We start from the raw sequence: 17976 nt of genomic DNA, 5'->3' as shown, positions 1-17976 counted from the left end.
ATCCCCCCCTCAGGTCACATTTCATGTAGTCCATGTGTGATCTCTCCCTGTGATTGTCAGGTATAGCTCAGCCCCCCTTGCTTTGTTCCCCCCACCTTCAGGTGCCCCCACCCAGTCCTATGCTGTGGACCCCAGTCATGGCCCCATTGTTGACCTCCAGCCTTGTCTTCCAGCAGACTTCATCCCAGTGAACCCCCTCCCCCCCCTGGATCTCTTCTGGGGAACTTGGCCAAAGCTGAGAGTCAAGGCTGTAAAATCACAGCGCTCATCACCTTTGTGGATTGGAAAAGTACGGACAAAACATGTCTACCCCCAACAGGTTCAAGAAGGACAAAGAGATCATTGCGGAGTATGAAGGCCAAGTCAAAGGTAAGTCGCTGGGGTAGGTGGGTGTGTGGCAGAACCCCGAAAAGTGGGGCTCACTCGCTTGCTGTTATATACGGTAAAGCCTAAATGAATGGCAGTTTGTTATCACAAGCAACTGCCATTGTTATTTCAATAATAAAATCCTATGTTTCCCCTCTTTCCTCCATCCTTTGTTGCATCTCTATCCAGATGATCTCCTGCAGCCTCTTCCTGTCTATATGCATGCAGTGTAGTGATAGCTGCATGGCATTTCCCCTAAGGGCCCATTCACACCAGCGGGCGCTCTTTATGTTCTGTATAATGTGCGCTATGAAGGGTTGTTACAATGCATCACACTGTTTACTTTTTGTATTAACTTTATTGAAATGTCACAAAGTGACTTTATGCACTGCAGCATGTTAAGATTGGGTGTACTGCCTAGCCTTGCAATGCGCTGCATTAAATGCATCCAGCCCTACTTTGTGTCAGTAGACTGGCGTGAACATAAGACAATGTCCTATTGTCTATGTGTTCTGGTTTCTCTGGGTAATGCTGCCCAACAGACATTGTTGGAATAGGCCTTAATGGTGACAACAGTAGACTGTAGGTTGCCATACAGGGCTCAATATGGTTGGAATTTGAGCTGTGGGTGCCCTTGTCCGCACAACCCAGTTTGATAAATTTAACAATCAACTTTTGTCAAGTGCAAAATTGTCAGCTGAACCGCACCTTCATCCAGTCAGATGCAGTCACTGTTCGGGTATTCTGACTGATGATGGAGACAGCTGTCATAACAAAACCGCCCCAGGGTTTTTCTTTCCCATCTGCACCCTTTAGTGTGGATGGAGGGATTTGTTTCCTTTCATTCATTCTGCAGTCTGAGCAACAAATACATCTATATCTGCATGCAGCTCTGCATAGCAACCAATCAGCTTCTTATTATTATCGATGCTTAAAGTGGTTCTTAAAGCGGTTGTAAACCCAAAAATTGAAACAAAAAAAAAAAACATGCAAGACAAAGGCATAATGAGCTAGTATATAGTATATACGAGCTCATTATGTATTACTTACCTTGGAACGAAGCCCCGACACGGACCCCCGGACATCGCTGCGGGCGCTGCCATGATCCCTCGGCGTCTCTTCCGGGTTCGGCGGCTCCAGCGCTGTGATTGGCCGGAGCCGCACCAACGTCACTCCCGCGCATGCGCGCGGGAGTGATTTCCCGGCAAGCTCCCGGCAAGCAAAACTGAAGGTCCCCCCGGACCTTCAGAGCGCATGCGCCGCTCGCGTGAGCGGCTGCATGCACTGCAAATATCTCCTAAACCGTGCCGGTTTAGGAGATATTAATTGTCCCTACAGGTAAGCCTTATTATAGGCTAACCTGTAGGTAAAAGTGTCAAAAAGCGGGATACTACCGCTTTAAGACAAGTTGTGTTTTTTTTTTTTTTTTTCTTACTTTCATGCATTCTATGCATGAAGGTGAAATAATTCTGGGTTCAGCTCCCCCAAGCCCCCCCCCCTATACTTAATTGAGCCCATCTTGATCCTGTGATGTGTGTGAGAGCAGCGGCTCTCCCAGGCCCCTTTCTCCTTATTGGCTCACACATGCTGTCAATCCCAGCCAGTGAGCTAATGAAAGAAGAGGGGCGGAGCTGAGCTACGCTGTCAGTGTCCATTAACAGGAGTATGGCGTGGAAGCCAGCCTGTTCTAGTGCCCCCATAGCAAGAGGCTTGCTTTTGGGGGGCACTCGGCAGGGGGGGAGGAGCCAGTATTGCTAGCTAGGGACCCCAAAAAAGAGGATTGGGGGTGCTTTGTGCTATTGCACAGAGCAGGAGGGTATAATATGATGATTACGGAGGGTATAACATCATGAGAGATGATTACAGCCACACACACCTACACAGGTTGAACTGGATGGACTATTGTGTTTATTCAACCTCACCTACTATGTAACTATGTAACATGTCTGTTGGGGGGGGGTGTTGTGGTTCGTTTTTTTTTTTTTCTGTCATCGCTTGAATTGAACAAGCTGATTGGCTACCGTGCAGAGCTGCACCAGATTTTGCACTCCCCAGTTTTAGTTAATCCACCCCATAGTGACAACACAGGAGGACAGGGAGAGAGCGTTGTCACCATATAACAGGAAGTGCCTGAGCACTGAGCTTTAATCACTAGATCGCCAGGTGTTATTCTAATGAAGGCTTCAGGCTTGAAAAGGAATTTTAACAATTCAACAAGGAATTTTTAATAACTTTAACATGTCAAAGCCTATGAGATTTTAGCGATTGGATTGCGATGTACTTTAAGCAGGTATTGTGTTTATTCATAGTCCAGGCTGCTGTAACCATCATGGTTCCATTCTGTTCTTTGAAATGATTTAGTTGGTATTTAAAGTGCTGCGTAAACTGTTGTCGCTGTGTAAATCCTGTATATTAATATTTTGTAAAGCTTTTTGAATAAATCATGTAATGTAGGGCTGGTGCAGCTGTGCATGCAGATATTCCTGTAAAAATAACCCCGTTGGCTTTTGTTTCAACAAGCTATTTATAGATTTACTTAGCAGCGACTTAAAGGGCTCTTCATCCAGGTGTTATTTTGTACTTTCCAAAGTCAAATGAAAAAGGAACAAAGGAGAGATGAAAAGTCATCAATGGGCTGTCAGTGCGAGGTACTGTCACAGATTAGTTGTACCTTCAAGTGCTGACATGAATGGAGTATGCAGATCGGTGCCATTATTTCCTCGCCTGCCCTGGATTCCGCATTTCTGTGACTAGTGCAGTGCCATTTCATGGGAATAACCACGGCAGACACCATGCATATGTTTAGATTTCACTTCATTGAGCCCAATGACTCATCAAGTTGGCTAAAGCGCCGCAATTCATTTCTGAAAAGCGTTGCATGTTTTTTTTTTGTCGTTCATAAATATTGTTCCATTGATGGCATTTTTTTTCCTGAGCATTGTGACTGCTCTTTGCTTCTGTGTGAGTTAGGCCTGGATTATACACAGGGGGAAAATCGCATGCAAATGGAAATGACGGTTATTGCTTTTAATATAAGTAACAATTAGATCATTTGGCCTTTTTAAATGTAGTCATTATCTTTACAAAACAGTAATGCAAAATGAAGGGGATGACTTTTCAAACTTGCTGTGTTCAGCTACATTATAATTATGGGAAAGGCTTGATTTCTTTTTTTTTTTTTTTTTTTTTGCTTTATACAGTTTTTTTTTTTTTTCTAAGGAGTGGCCTCAGTGAATCAGCCTCATGTATCCGATGATATTTCACACCCCCAGTTTTGCAGTTGCTATTCTGCTCAAGGGGAATTAATCATTTACTTTAATCCACATACTTTTAGCCATTATATCTATATGCATATACTCATGGCTTCTGGCTACTAGCACAAGGTCAAAGTTTGAATCAAGTGTACTTTGTTATGCTGGAGAGGTGTTGCCTGTGTTCACCTAGCACAGCGAGTGCCCTTCTATACAGAAAACAAGCTTTTGTAATGGGAGGAAAAAAAAAAAAGATTTTACTTCTGGTATCCACTAAAGCTGGCCGACCGCTATTTAAATTTCGCCTGGGAGCCAGACCATGTTCGCTCAGTGAGTGGCCCTGTCTGCTGCCTCTCACATGACATCTGTTGATTTTTAAAGCCAGGCAGAAAATTATTGGCCGAAAAGCAGCTCATCCAATCAGATGCAGCTGCTGTTTGGGTATTTTGACAGCTGGCAGAGCTGGCTGTCAAGTGACGATAGCCGCAGCTGAAGATTCGTCCATCTGCGCTGTGTAACGTAAATGGAGCACTCTGTTCAGCCTGCTAAAATCTTTCGGTATGGCCAGCTTTTAGATTTTTGTTTTCATTCTCAAGAAGTCTGTTGAAAAATGACTGGAAGTCTGAATGGCACCGTTTTAGGGTCCATTCACACTAGCGCGACTTGTCAGGCGACCAAGTCGCGGTCGGTCGCTCGCCATTGAATAGTACAGGACCCGTTCTAATAGGAGCGACACAAGTCGCTCCGACTTAGAAAAAGGGTCCTGTACTACTTTGGGCGACCTGGAGGCGACTTGCATTGACTTCAATTATATGAAGTCCGTGCAAGTCGCGCCGAGGTCGCGGTGCACTCTGTGCACCGCGACTTCACAGGTCGCCCCACAAAATCCTGTCGCGCCAGTCTGAATGGGCTGTTAGGCCACTTATTATCAGTTTGTTTTGTTACCTTTCCAGTGTCCTAAAGAAATACGTTATTGGAAAAAAATAGCCTCCCAATTGGCCCCTTCCCGCCGACCGCCTCCTGGCCCTTTAGGGTTTCTAAAAGCCCGGAGGGGGGAGGCTGGCATTCGGGTCCTGTGACTGCTGTGATTGGCTGTCCGCTAGTGTACTAGTTGATCACTAGTATGCATCGCAAGCTTTCCAGGACTAAATAGCTACAATGCTGGGAGTGCACTCTTGGCACAGTAAGCTGTTTTAGCAGGGCCGCATATATGTGGCTACTTGACGTTAAGGCCCACCCGCTGAGTGGCCACATATGTGTGCGGTCGGCGTCCTGAGGTTAAGATCATATAAATGATTGTAAAGTCTATTTTTGGCAAATAAAATGATAAACAGATTTATACTTCCCTGCTCTGTGTAATGGTGTTGCACAGAGCTATCCCAAACCTTTTTTTTCTGGGGTCGCCCACCAGCGATATTGGCTTATCCTCTTCTGTGACTGCCTCCTTTAATAAGCTGCCTGCTATAGGAGCGGTCACGTGCGCTCACTCCTGAGCCGGGCTATTCGTGTTCATAGACATGCTGGTAGGTTAATTGGATCCTGTATAAAAAAAAATGGCCCTACTATGTATGTATGTATGAATGAATGTGAGTTAGGGACCTTTAGATTGTAAGCTCCTTGAGGGCAGGGACTGATGTGAATGTGTATGTAAAGCGCTGCGTAAATTGACAGCGCTATATAAGAACCTGAAATAAATAAATAATAAAAAATAGACACATTGTGGCATGGCCCCGCCCCCCACTCTCCTGCCCACTGGATTTGACTGACAGGAGCAGTAGCCAATGGCTCCTCAGCAAAGCCTGTGACATCAAGAAGTGGGGAAAGAAGACATGCAGTCATGTGCAGTGCTGGATCAATACAGGAGTCAGGTAAGGCCTCATGCACCTTTTTAAATCTAGGGGTGTCTGCAATTTTTTTTTTCTGCCTCTAAATGCCCTTGCATGTTGAAGGCTAAGTTCACCTTTACAAAGAAAAAGCATAAATGCACATTTTTTTTTTTTTTTTTTGCAGGTAAAAAAATAAGCATTTTTAATTTGTTGGGAGCCTGTAAAGCATTGCACCCATGATCATCGGGGTGTAATACCACGGTCCTGCAGACTGTCTGTGTAGCTGTCTACCTGTACCTCAGTTACAATGTGACAGGAAGACTCCATGAACTAATGAGCGTTCAACAGCGCCGTGGTAGTTCATTAAGAAATACAATCTGACAGCTGCAAAGGCTGCTGGTACTTGTAGTTTTCCCATTCACAGAACACTGTGAATGAATGATGTGTGTTTGTTTTTTTGTAACATGTTACAAAAGGTGAACTTATCCTTTAACCCAAGTGTCCATGCACACATAGGTGTTTAGAAGCAAAAAACCCCACTGCCAGACCGGTGTGAAGAAGCAGCATTTTGGTAGAAAAAAATGTTTAATGCGCGTTATCACTAGGCGCGTCATCAAGCGCTTAAAAAAAAAAACATGTTTATTTGCATAGTGTGTATGTGAAATTAGCTGAAGTACAGGGACTTTAAGTTGTGTGTTCATCTGATGTTTACATTTTGACACTCAAGTTGATAATGCATTTGTGACAAAATACTTGGTTCATGCTCTGCCATCCAAAGGATGGTATTAACACATTTTATTATAACTACTAACATGAGAATGCCAAAACGTGTGTTTTTTTTTTTTTTTTTTTGACAGATGTTGGTTCCATTTAGATGTGTTTGAAGTGGTCTGAGGGGTGTCTAGGTTAAGTGTTAAACCATTGATGTCAGTGTTTGTCTTTGACCCTGATCGTAAAACCGTTCTTTGTACTTTCGCTGTTTGGAATTTGCCATCATCAAAGTGTGACAAGTTCTGAAAAAGTAAAACTTCTAGTTATTAACTTTTTATAAGTCGAGGCATTACCAGCAAACTGGTTGGTACCGGTTTTATGTCCTTAGAATGTACTTTCTTTTGATGTAACTAGAGATGATTATTACTGTTTTGGTATTACCCCCCCCCCCCCCCAACTTTTTCACTGAGTTTTAATTATTATTATTATTGATACAACAGAGTTTTGTGAATGGCAGAGGGGGCAGAAGGGTGCGGGTGGCGTGCCTTCCTCAGTAGTAGAGGCTGCTGTTAACCTTCACAGCGCAAATAGCAGCTCAGGGCAGAATACGGCAGCTGTGCGTGGAAAAATGTCAGCTTTTGCCTGGGTTTATACTGATGCGATGCAGGAGCCACAGCTATTTCTGTGCAGGTTTCCGCATCACATCAGACTCGCAGGCAGTTCACACTGCTCTGTATGAACAGCTGTGGGTGTCAATGTAAAGTTAATGACGCCCCCAAATTCTTTCGCAGAATGCAATGCCAACTGACAGAAATCGGATCGCATGGATCTGAACACCCATGACATCCAATTCCTTGGTGAACCAGAAAAAGGGTCCTGCTCCATTTTGGTCCGAATGTGATGCGAATTCAGGCATACAAACTGTGTGGCTGAATTTGCATTTCAGACATGATTGTATGTAATGTGCACAGCAATGTGTTGCAAATCACATGCGATGTGTGGCATTGCGCAAGTTTGAACCCAGCCTTAAACTTCTAGTCTTGTGGCAAAACCTATCCAGTTTTTGCTTTTTCTGTAGCCATGCAAATCAAGCTTACTTTTATTGCAGTGATGGTGAACCTTGGCACCCCAGATGTTTTGGGACTACATTTCCCATGATGCTCATGCACTCTGCAGTGTAGTTTAGCATCAACTACACTGCAGAGTACATGAGCATCATGGGAAATGTAGTTCAAAACATCTGGGGGTGCCAAGGTTCGCCATCACTGCTCTATTGTATTTACAGACCAGATAATTGGTGTTTGCAATGACTGACTTTTATTCCTAACTACTTCTACATCTGGTAAAAGGGAGTTGCCTTTGTCATTAAGAGCAATTTGATCCTTTTAGATACAGCTTTTAGTCATATGTATGTCTTAATGACAGAGTATGCCTGTCTAAAGCCTAGTACACATGGGCTGAATGTCGGGCGCCATTGGCTGGTTCAATAGAAACCGGCCAACGTTCGGCCCATGTGTACTTCAGCCGTTTAGTCGCCTTCTGTTGATGGGGCAAGGCCAGGAAAGGGTCTGCCAATCAGCGTTCACAGTGGAGTGTTCTGGCGGCGGGGCTGTCCCCATCAGAACACAATAGCAGATCAGACGAGATCGCTGTACTGACATCGGATTGTTAGTACAGTGGCTCCTCCAGAGCTGTCAGTTTTTTTTTTTTTTTCATTCAGTCTTGCTGAGTTGAGCGAAAAAAGAACTGCTAGTGTGTATGTACCAGGCTTAAAGCTGATCATCCCCGGCTCGAATTTTAGCCAAATCTTCATGATCCAGCTAAAATTCAACCTGTGGGTGGCCCAGGTGGCACCCTCCCATCTGCCATCCAGCAATCTTATATTTGAAGGCTGCAGCCAGTGTTTGGGTATTTTGACAGATGTGGGGACCAGTTGTCAGAATACAGCAGCCAGCAGTGTGGATTCCTGGGTCGAATTCCAAATACATTTTCTTTTGAAAATCAGAACTTTCGTTTTTTGATCCGATGGTGCCACCATTGATTTGGAAATTCAACTAACCAGGCCTACAATTTCACCTCCTGTTGTTACAAAAATGTTTGTGGCTAGGAATCCTCTTCTCTCTTCAGTTCACAGCTCATGTGATGTACATTTCTTTTTCGATTTAATATTTCACTCACGATTCTCCCATCACTGATTAGAAATGTATTTGTTTTTCAAAACATTTCCAACAAGCCTGATCACTCAAATTCGATGGCTACACCAATATCAGCCATTACTGCGGCCCACTAATGGTATAAAATTTGAACAAAAACTCTAAGTTACGATTTTTGAAATACATTTTTTTCAGAATTCGACCCATGTATGGCCGGCCTTAGTATGATTTTCTCCTATTTTTCCTTTCAGTCTGTGTAATATACCACTGGAAGCGTTTTGTTATATCAGTTATTTGCAAACAAAACTAGCTCTTGTCAGACATTTTAAGCCTGGTACTATGCTTTTTTTTTTTTTTTCATTCAACCCGCTGGGCAGCTCTAACTTTTTGAAGTTAGTACAGTAATCTCCCCCGCTGAGCTGTTGTGTTCTGACGGGGGGATGGCTCCCCCCCCCCCCCCCACCAGAAAACTCGGATCACACTCTCTGCCATTGTTTGAGAGCGCTGATCAGGAATCAGTCAGTCACTGGTTTTCGAGCATGCTCATTTGACAATGGCCGGCTTCTGGTGGACAGGGTGCCATACACACGGCCAAATGTCGGTGTTTTTTTTTTTCTAAACCGGGTGATGTCTCCAAGTGTACGGGGCTTTTGATGTGTCCTGTGTACTCTTCCTGTGTTATTTCAAAGAGCCCTCCTTGTTTATCTTGGACTGCATAATGATTATCCTTCGAGCCGGTTCACACTACTCCGACTTGTCAGGTGACTTGGTCGCCTGACCAGTAGCTCTCCATGCTGTGCAATGGAACCGTTCTAATCAGAGCGACTCAAGTTGAAAAAGGTTCCTGTAATACTTTTGGGCGAAGTCGGAGCGACTTGCATTGACTTCTATTATGAGAAGTCGTTTGCAAGCCGCGATGAAGTCGTGCTGCACGGGCGACTTCAAAGTCGGGGCGACTTTGAGTCGGAGTAGTGGGAACCGGCTCTTAATGTTGAGTAGTTAAAAAAAAAACAAAAAAAAACAAAAAAAAAAAAACAAAAAAAAAAAAACCTAGGTAAGGCTGGCAACGCTCAGTCCACAAAGTTGTTGTATGTCCACAACAAGCCTAAATCGCTACATACAGTCTAGTAAATCAAAAAGTATTCTTTTGTAATTGCCGTGTGAATTTGGAGGAACTTTTCTCCCTGTTGTTATTTTATCACGTGATCAGTCATATTACACAGCGATGTATAGTTCGCTAGAAGGTTTTGATGTACTCGGAGCAGGTTGCCTGATCCGTAAGGGAGTAAAAACATTACATCACTTTTTTAATTTATTTTTTACACACAAACACATACAATATGGAGAGCAGACATCGTGAACCTGCTACAGAAGAGGTGAGGCAGGATTGCAGTGTTCTGTTTGTTTTTCTTCTACAGTTATACTGTCTGTGCTGAGCTGGAAATCATCCATTTTGGTGCTTTTTTGCTCTAATCTCCAGTGTACACCAGAAGGCTGTAAATCATAGTTCTAGGTCAGTGATGGCGAACCTTGGCACCCCAGATGTTTTGGAACTACGTTTCCCATGATGCTAATGCACTCTGCAGTGTAGTTTAGCATCATGGGAAATGTAGTTCCAAAACCTCTGGGGTGCCAAGGGTAGCCACCACTTTTCTAGGTGATGGTGGTGTAACTTTAGTAGTCACCAAGGCATGTGTACACCCCCAGCTATTGCCTCTGCATCTAAACTGGATCAGCTCATTGTTTATTATTTATTCTTTATATGTCTGTCCTTTGACTGTACCATCAAATTTGTCTTTGCTATTACGCAATAAATGTACTATTATGTTTACCTTGTGAATTGCCTCATGCAAAGTCCTATGACCTTTGTATTGTAATTAGGAATGGAGACATCTCACTTTTGATGTATTGCATAATTTTTATTTTTTGTTCAAACCGGGGGAGTTTTAAAGGTTGGGCAGCGTGGCAACAACTCCTAAGAGATACCAAGGACGTTCAAGCAGTGAAAATCTAGGCTAATCTCTTGGCTGCCCATTGTTCTTGGTGAGAGATGCCGGTGTGCTGCCATTAGGTATTCCTGTTGCATTGTCATCTTTTATCCTAATGCAGGTGGTGTTTCTATGGAATCCGTAAAAATCAATCAGGACCTGACACTAGGCCAGTTGGCTGTCTGTTTCTTTTAGGATGTAAAGGTATATCAGGGGCTTGTTTGTATAGATTTACCTTTAAATTTGCTTGGCTATATTTATTGGTTACATGATCACAGACCATATGTCCAATAAATATACATAAGTAGGGTGAAAAATATACATCATACATGATATAACAGACGTTTTTAAAAGGTTTTTTTTTTTTTTTTTTTAGTTGTTGGTCTTGGAATGCACATTGTGGGGTGTTTTTATACATGCTTCACTTCTAAAGTAGTACTTTTTTTTTTTTTTTTTTTTTAAGGTGAATTCCAGGTCATTTTTTTGCACAGTTAGTCTAGCTTAGACAAATTAAAGTGTGCATATTCTATATGTGGCCAATTACTTTGGAAGCAGTGAATTGCTGTAGTAGCCTCAGCTATAACAGTGGTCCTAGCCATCTTCTAAGTCCTGTGCCGAGCAGCTGCTCTGCTACAAAATAACAGAGGGTTGCATATTTGGCATGAGGGCTGTTCACAAAATGCTTGGTATTTATTTTTTCAGTGAATACAAGGCATTCTCTAACAGGATGAGCTGGAGATTGTGATGTCCCTGCGGCCTTTACCTCGTCCACTCAGAAAGTGCTTTATATTTTTTTAGAAAAATGCAAGGCGTGCCCAACTGCAGGGCGTGTTCAATGCAACGCAAAGCAAGCGACCTCCGTGTTCATTATGGACCTGGGCAGCTGCTTGACAAAGGCCCTGGACGACAGCTACTACAGTGATTCTCCGTTTCCACAGGGATCAGCCAAGTATTGAATATGTATACTTAAAATTAAGCTCTGCAAAACAAAAAAACTTGCCTAGAACTCGGCATTAATTGAATCTGGATGTCCAAATGTCTAATTGCCAGATGTAAATGTTGGAAATGGCACTGTTGCCCACGAAGATCACATGCAATGAGTGATTTTTACTCTCACCTGTCTACTGTGATCGCATTCATGTCTTATGCAACTCTCCTAGTAAAACCAAACACAGGCTATGCTGTGTGGTTGCAACTTCATGAACATTCCCAATGCTTTTATGGAAAGCGCATTTCATTTTAAGAAAATGTATGCTTTTGGAGCACCCATTTATATTTCAGTTGTGTCATGTTAGGATTTAGCAGATGTCATGTGATGAACACCCTATTACCAAATGAATGATGGAGTTGTTTGGCTGAGCAGGACAAGTAGATTTAACCAGGCATGTGTCCATTATTTACACTGTTGGATGTAGATATTATTCCCACATGTACAGTGAGGGGGGGGAAAAAGTATTTGTTCCCATGTTGATTTTGTACATTTGCCCACTGACAAAGAAATGATCAGTCTATCATTTTAATGGTAGGTTTATTTTAACAGTGAGAAACAATTGACAAAAAAATCCAGAAAAATCGCATTTCAAAAAAGTGAAATAAGGATTTGACCCCCTTCGCAAAACATGACTTATTACTTGGTGGCAAAACCCTTGTTGGCATTTAGAGGTCAGACGTTTCTTGTAGTTGGCCACCATGTTGAGTTATTTTGAGGGGACAGCAAATTTACACTGTTATACAAGCTGTACACTAACTACTTCGCATTGTAGCAAAGTGTCATTTCTTCATCGTCACATAAAAAAATATAGTAAATATTTACAAAAATGTGAGGGGTGTACTCACTTTTGTCAGATACTGTATGAGTCCCTCCATCTGAAAACAATGGAAAAGACTCCAGATATCTACTCGCTGTGTATTGGCATTGGTCCCTGGGTTCTGCACTTTCCAGGCTCAAGCTGGTAATAAATCCCCTTTCTTTTTCTTTCTTTTTCTCTTTCTTTTTCTCTTTCTTTTTCTTTCTTTCTTTTTCTTTCTTTCTTTTTCTTTCTTTCTTTTTCTCTTTCTTTCTTTCTTTTTCTTTCTTTCTTTCTTTCTTTCTTTCTTTTTCTTTCTTTCTTTCTTTTTCTTTCTTTCTTTTTCTTTTTCTTTCTTTCTTTTTCTTTTTCTTTCTTTCTTTTTCTTTTTCTTTCTTTCTTTTTCTTTTTCTTTCTTTCTTTTTCTTTTTCTTTCTTTCTTTTTCTTTTTCTTTCTTTCCCAAAATATTCTAAATTTCTGTGCAGAATACTGTATTAGTTTAAGTTGGGGGTCTCTAAACTTTCTTATCAAAGGGCCAGTTTACTGTCCTCCATACTTTAGTGGGGCCAGACTGTGGGCAGAAGAAGTGGAAATTTTCCTTGTATCAGTGGGAGTAAACACTGCCACATTCGGTATTAGTGTAAGAATAGTGCCTGTTATTGGTGTCATGGCGTGGCAGAAATGGTGTTTCATTGTTTGTGTCAGTTGGCAGAATAGTGTCTCGTATCAGTGGGAGCAATAATACCGCAAGGGCAAGGTATGCAAAGGGCCACAGTTTGGAGACCACTGGTTTAAGTAATGGTGAAGACCGAGATAATCTTTGTGCATTGGTCAAAAAACATCTCAAGCATTGTTGCCTGGCATATTCTTGCCTCTAACTTCTGATAACCTTAACAGGCTCCCTCCAATTATCCCTTTCTACTTTTTAGTATCCCTTTTCTCAATTCTTCTAACTTCCTATGTATGCTATATCCTTCCCTTATGCTCTATATATACACTATATGTGAGTGTTAGGTGGGGACAGTGAGGATCACAGGATGGTTGATTTAGTTTGCTCATCTGCCTTTTAATGGAAATATCAGATGAGCAAGTTTGTTGGGTTTGTTTTATTGTCTCCATACCTGGCACTGATTCACAGGAGGAGCAGAAATGGAGCTGTTACCTGCAAGAAGTCGGTTGTAAGTATCCCAATTCAGATACAGTGCCTTGAAAAAGTATTCACACCAATTAAAATCTCCACATTTTTGTCATGTTGCAGCCAAAAAATGTAAATGTATTTTATTGGGATTTTATGTGATAGACCAACACAAAGTGGCACATAATTGTGAAGTGGAAGGAAAATGATAAATGGTTTTCCAAAATGTTTACAAATATGTGAAAAGTGTGGCATGCATTTGTATTCAGCCCCCTGAGTGAATCCTTTGTAGAACCACATTTTGTTGCAATTACAGCTGCAAGTCTTTTTGGGTATTTCTTTACCAGTTTTGCACATCTGGAGTGAAATTTTTGCCCATTCTTCTTTGTAAAAGAGCTCCAGCTCTGTCAGATTGGATGGAGATTGTCTGTGAACAGCAATTTTCACGTCTGGCAACAGATTCTCAATTGGATTTAGGTCTGGACTTTGACTGGGCCATTCTAACACATGAATATTAATTTGCTTTGATCTAAACCATTCCATTGTAGCTTTTGCTGTATGTTTAGGGTCGTCCTGCTGGAAGATGAACCTCCACCCCAGTCTCAAGTCTTTTACAGACTCGAACAGGTTTTCATCTAAGATTGCCTCTATTTGGCTCCATCCATCTTCCCCCTCAACTCTGACCAGCATCCCTGTCCCTGATGAAATAAAGCATCACCACAACATGATGCTGCCACCACCACATTTCACAGTGGGGATGGTGGGTTCAGGGTGATGCGCAGCGTTAATTTTCCGCCACACAAAGCATTTTGCTTTTAGGCTAAAAAGTTCCATTTTGGTCTCCTCTAACCAGAGCACTTTCTTCCACATGTTTACTGTGTCCCCCACACGGCTTCTCGCAAACTGGACTTCTTATGGCTTTCTTCTTACCATTCTTCCATAAAGGCCAAATTTTGTGGAGTGTATGACTAATAGTTGTCCGGAGGACAGATTCTCCCACCTGAGCTGTGGATCTCCTGCAGCTCCTCCACAGTTACCATGGGCCTCTTGGCTGCTTCTCTTATTAATGGTTTTCTTGCCCAGCCTGTCAGTTTGGGTGGACGGCCATTTCTTGGTAGGTTTGCAGTTGTGCCGTAATCTTACCATGTTTGGATGATGGATTGAATAGTGCCCTGTGAGATGTTCAAAGCTTGCGGAAGTCCTGTTTGTTTTTTTTTTTTTTTTTTATATATATAACCTATTCCTGCTTTAAACTTCTCCACAACTTTATCCCTGACCTGTCTGATGTGTTCCTTGGCCTTCATGATGCTGTTTGTTCACTAAGGTTCTCAAACAAACCTCTGGGGGCTTCACAGAACAGCTGTATTTTTACTGGGATTAAATTACACACAGGTGGACTCTATATACTATATAGGTGACTTCTGAAGGCAATTGGTTCCACCAGATTTTAGTTAGGGGTATCAGAGTGAAGGGGGCTGAATACAAATGCACTGCACACTTTTTTTCACATATTTATTTGTTAAAAACTTTAAAAATCATTTTCCTTTCACTTCACAATTATGTGCCACTTTGTGTTGGTCTATCACATAAAATCCCAATAAAATACATTTGTTTTTGGTTGTAACATGACAAGGCTCTGTAGGTGTGCATTCGGTAGCAGATTTGAGTCAGACTGATCTGCATCCTGCATGCCACAAAATTATTGCTAGGTTGTTTTAGTATCACACCCAGTAAAATATAGTTATTTACTTTTACAACTAGAAAGGTATGTCTCCTTTTTATTTCTTTTTGCACGCTCAGTGTTTTTTTTTTTTTTGACCATAAACACACCCATTTTAAAATTTTGATTGCATTCTACAAGGAAGTTTTGCAATTTCAGATATGACTTGGGTTGCACTGAATGGTATGACATTGGAAATAACATTGCTTCCGGTGGTGCCTGTTCACATCAGTGCAGCGTAGCTGGGCTACGAGTTTGGGGAAGGGTCTTTTACTACTTTGGTGTGAAGCAGTTTGGTCCATAGACTTCAACTGAAGTGCACAGGGCTGCTGTTTATATATCATGGGGCCCTGTACAGCCTTCCTGATGGGGCCTGGGGCTCCTGCAGAAGTCCTGGTAAGCATGTAGGAGTGGAGAATGTGGTCTAGTAAAATCAATTTATTCTTTTAGGCAGAAATGAACAATAAAGCTTCCTCGGGCCCCCTTGTTTAGCTGATGGGGCCTGGGCCCAGTACAACAGGACCAGTTGTACTGCCTTATCAGCGGCACTGAAAGTGCATCTACATGCAATTTGTGCTGGTTGTTCGGGACACATACCCGTTGTTGTCCTAGCAACCAGGGACGGCATCCTAACAACGAGGAGTCATCCCTGTTAGTGGGGGATTCCTTGCTGATACCATAATGTAATCAAAAGAGCATGCTTGGATAAGAGTCTGGTATGGGGGGTGGGGGGGGGGAATGGATCCTAAGCCATTTTTTTTTCTTTTTTGTAATGGGCATGGGGTTCCCTTTTTAAAATCGGTCTGGTGTGGATTTTGGGGGGAACCCCACAATTTGTTTTTTTTGCTGTGTGGTCTCCTTCAGAATCCATACCAGAGACCCGTATGGCCTGATATGAATTTGGGGTGGTGCACGCATTTATTTTTATTTTTCCCCATTGACAGTAGGGGATGACTCATGGTTGGTAGGACGCTGCCGGGTGCTTGCTTCTTAACCATTTTACCACCGGAGGATTTTGCTGTCTTCCGTCCAGGCCACTTTTTGCGATTCGGCGCTGTGCGACTTTAACTGACAATTGCGCGGTCGTGCGACGCCATACCCAAACGAAATTTACGTCCTTTTTTTCCCACAAATAGAGCTTTCTTTTGGTGGTATTTGATCACCTGTGCGATTTTTACTTTTTGCGCTATAAACAAAAAAAGAGCATTTATTTTGAAAAAATAACAATATTTTTCAAATTTTTTTTATATGAAATTCCCCCCAAAAATAAATTTTTGGCCAATTTGTTTTCTGCTACCTATGTTTAGTAAAAAAAATCACAATAAGCGTATTTTGATTGGTTTGCGCAAAAGTTATTGCGTTTACTAACTAAGGGAAAGATTTCTGTCATTTTTGGTGGTTTTTTTTTAACGCGTAATGGCGGTGATCTGCGTTTTTTTTTTTTTTTTTTTTTTTTTGCGGGACTGCGACATTGCGGCGGACAGATCGGACCCTTGACTGACATTTTTGACACTTTTGGGGGTACCAGTGACATTTCTACAGTAATCAGTGCTATATATATGCATATATATATATATTAATTTTATTGGAGAGGGAGGGGTTAATGTATGCCTGGTGCTTACTGACGTGTGGGGGGGGAGGTGACTGTGTGACAGAAGGACAGATCGCATGTTCAGCTATGCTGAACACTCCGATCTGTCAGTCCCTGTCACTATGGAGATCCGCCTGCTCTGTTTACACACAGCGGGCGGATCTCCAGACTCGATCCCCGACGATCGGGGCAGAGCAGCGGCAATCGCCGCTGCTCCTCCGCTGGCCCGACTCCCGCTGGGAATGATCATTCCCAGCTTCCTTGGTAAGCATACAATTGCGCATGCGCGTGATTACGGCGAGAGACCCAAAGGAAGGGCAGAAATGACGTTCACAGGGGACTCCCCAAACAATTCCTAAGATGGTGCTGCCGATTCCCAGAAGAAGCATTATTTAAAAGAGATTAAAAAAAACAGTAACAAGTGTTTTTACATCCGTTACACTGGGCAATGATTGTAAATACTCTGCCATATTATATAGCATGAAAAAAGCGATTAAAAATGCAAAGTTTACTTCCTCTTTACCCAGACACTGATAGAAGTCACAAGACTGCTATATACTGCTGATAAAAAAAAAGGTACTTAGCAGTTTATATTTACTAAAATTGCATTCCCATGTTTTGTGTACTGTGGGAGATCAGATATAGTGAATTCAGGTTCTTGGGTTTAGTAACACTTTCACAACCAATGACTGACTCATTCCTGCTGGCTGGTAGCAGGGATGAGTTACAATAGTAACACACTTTAACCATTTGCCTACAGTGCACTTTCACCCCCTTCCTGCCCAGGCCAATTTTCAGCTTTCAGCGCTCTCACACTTTGAATGACAATTGTGCGGTCATGTTACACTGTACCCATATGAAATTTTTATCATTTTGTTCACACAAATAGAGCTTTCTTTTGGTGGTATTGAATCACCTCTGGGTTTTTTATTTCTTACAAAAAAGACAGAAAATTTTGAAAAAAAGTTTTTTTCCTATTTTCTGTGAGTAAATTTTGAAAATACATTTTTCTCCTTCACTGATGAGGCGGCACTGATGAGGTGGCACTTATGGGCACTAATTAGGTGGCACTTATGGGCACTGATGGGTACAGAGGAGGCACTTATGAGCATTGAGAGGTGGCACTGATGGGCACTGGGAGGCGGCACTGACGGGTGGCACTGATGGACAGCATCATCAGTGCCCATAGTGCTGCCAGTCGGTGTCTAGATGAGCATGCACTGACTGGCAGCACTATGGGCACTGATTGTGGGCACTGATTGTGGGCACTGATGCTGGGTAGTAATTGGCACTTTTTTTACATTTTGTGTAATCAGGGCACTGATTACTTGTATTTGTCTCCCCTGTGAGGAGGAGCCGCTGATTGGCTCTCCTCGTCTCACACACTGACGGTGTGAGGCGAGGAGAGCCGAATAATGGCACTTCCTCATTTACATGTGACCGGCTG

At 42.4% G+C, this 17976-nt stretch overlaps 1 protein-coding gene across 7 annotated transcripts in view; it reads left to right on the top strand.

The window, feature by feature from the left end:
- Window positions 1-211: 211 nt before the first annotated feature.
- Window positions 212-17976, top strand: part of SRGAP1 (SLIT-ROBO Rho GTPase activating protein 1) — a 297632-nt gene continuing 279867 nt past the window's right edge. For 3 of the 7 annotated variants that reach the window (XM_082254988.1, XM_082254990.1, XM_082254989.1), the window contains exon 1: window positions 213-369. In XM_082254988.1, coding sequence (XP_082111114.1) covers window positions 303-369 — 67 coding nt within the window. In that variant the 5' untranslated portion in view covers window positions 213-302. Of the gene's footprint in view, window positions 370-17976 lie in introns of all 7 variants that reach the window. The other 4 variants (XM_082254987.1, XM_082254986.1, XM_082254992.1 and 1 more) reach the window with 2 other exon arrangements.

Source organism: Pelophylax lessonae, assembly GCF_965119305.1.
Source record: "Pelophylax lessonae genome assembly, chromosome: 4".
NCBI lineage: Eukaryota > Metazoa > Chordata > Amphibia > Anura > Ranidae > Pelophylax > Pelophylax lessonae.
This window is presented reverse-complemented; position numbering and strand designations above follow the sequence as displayed.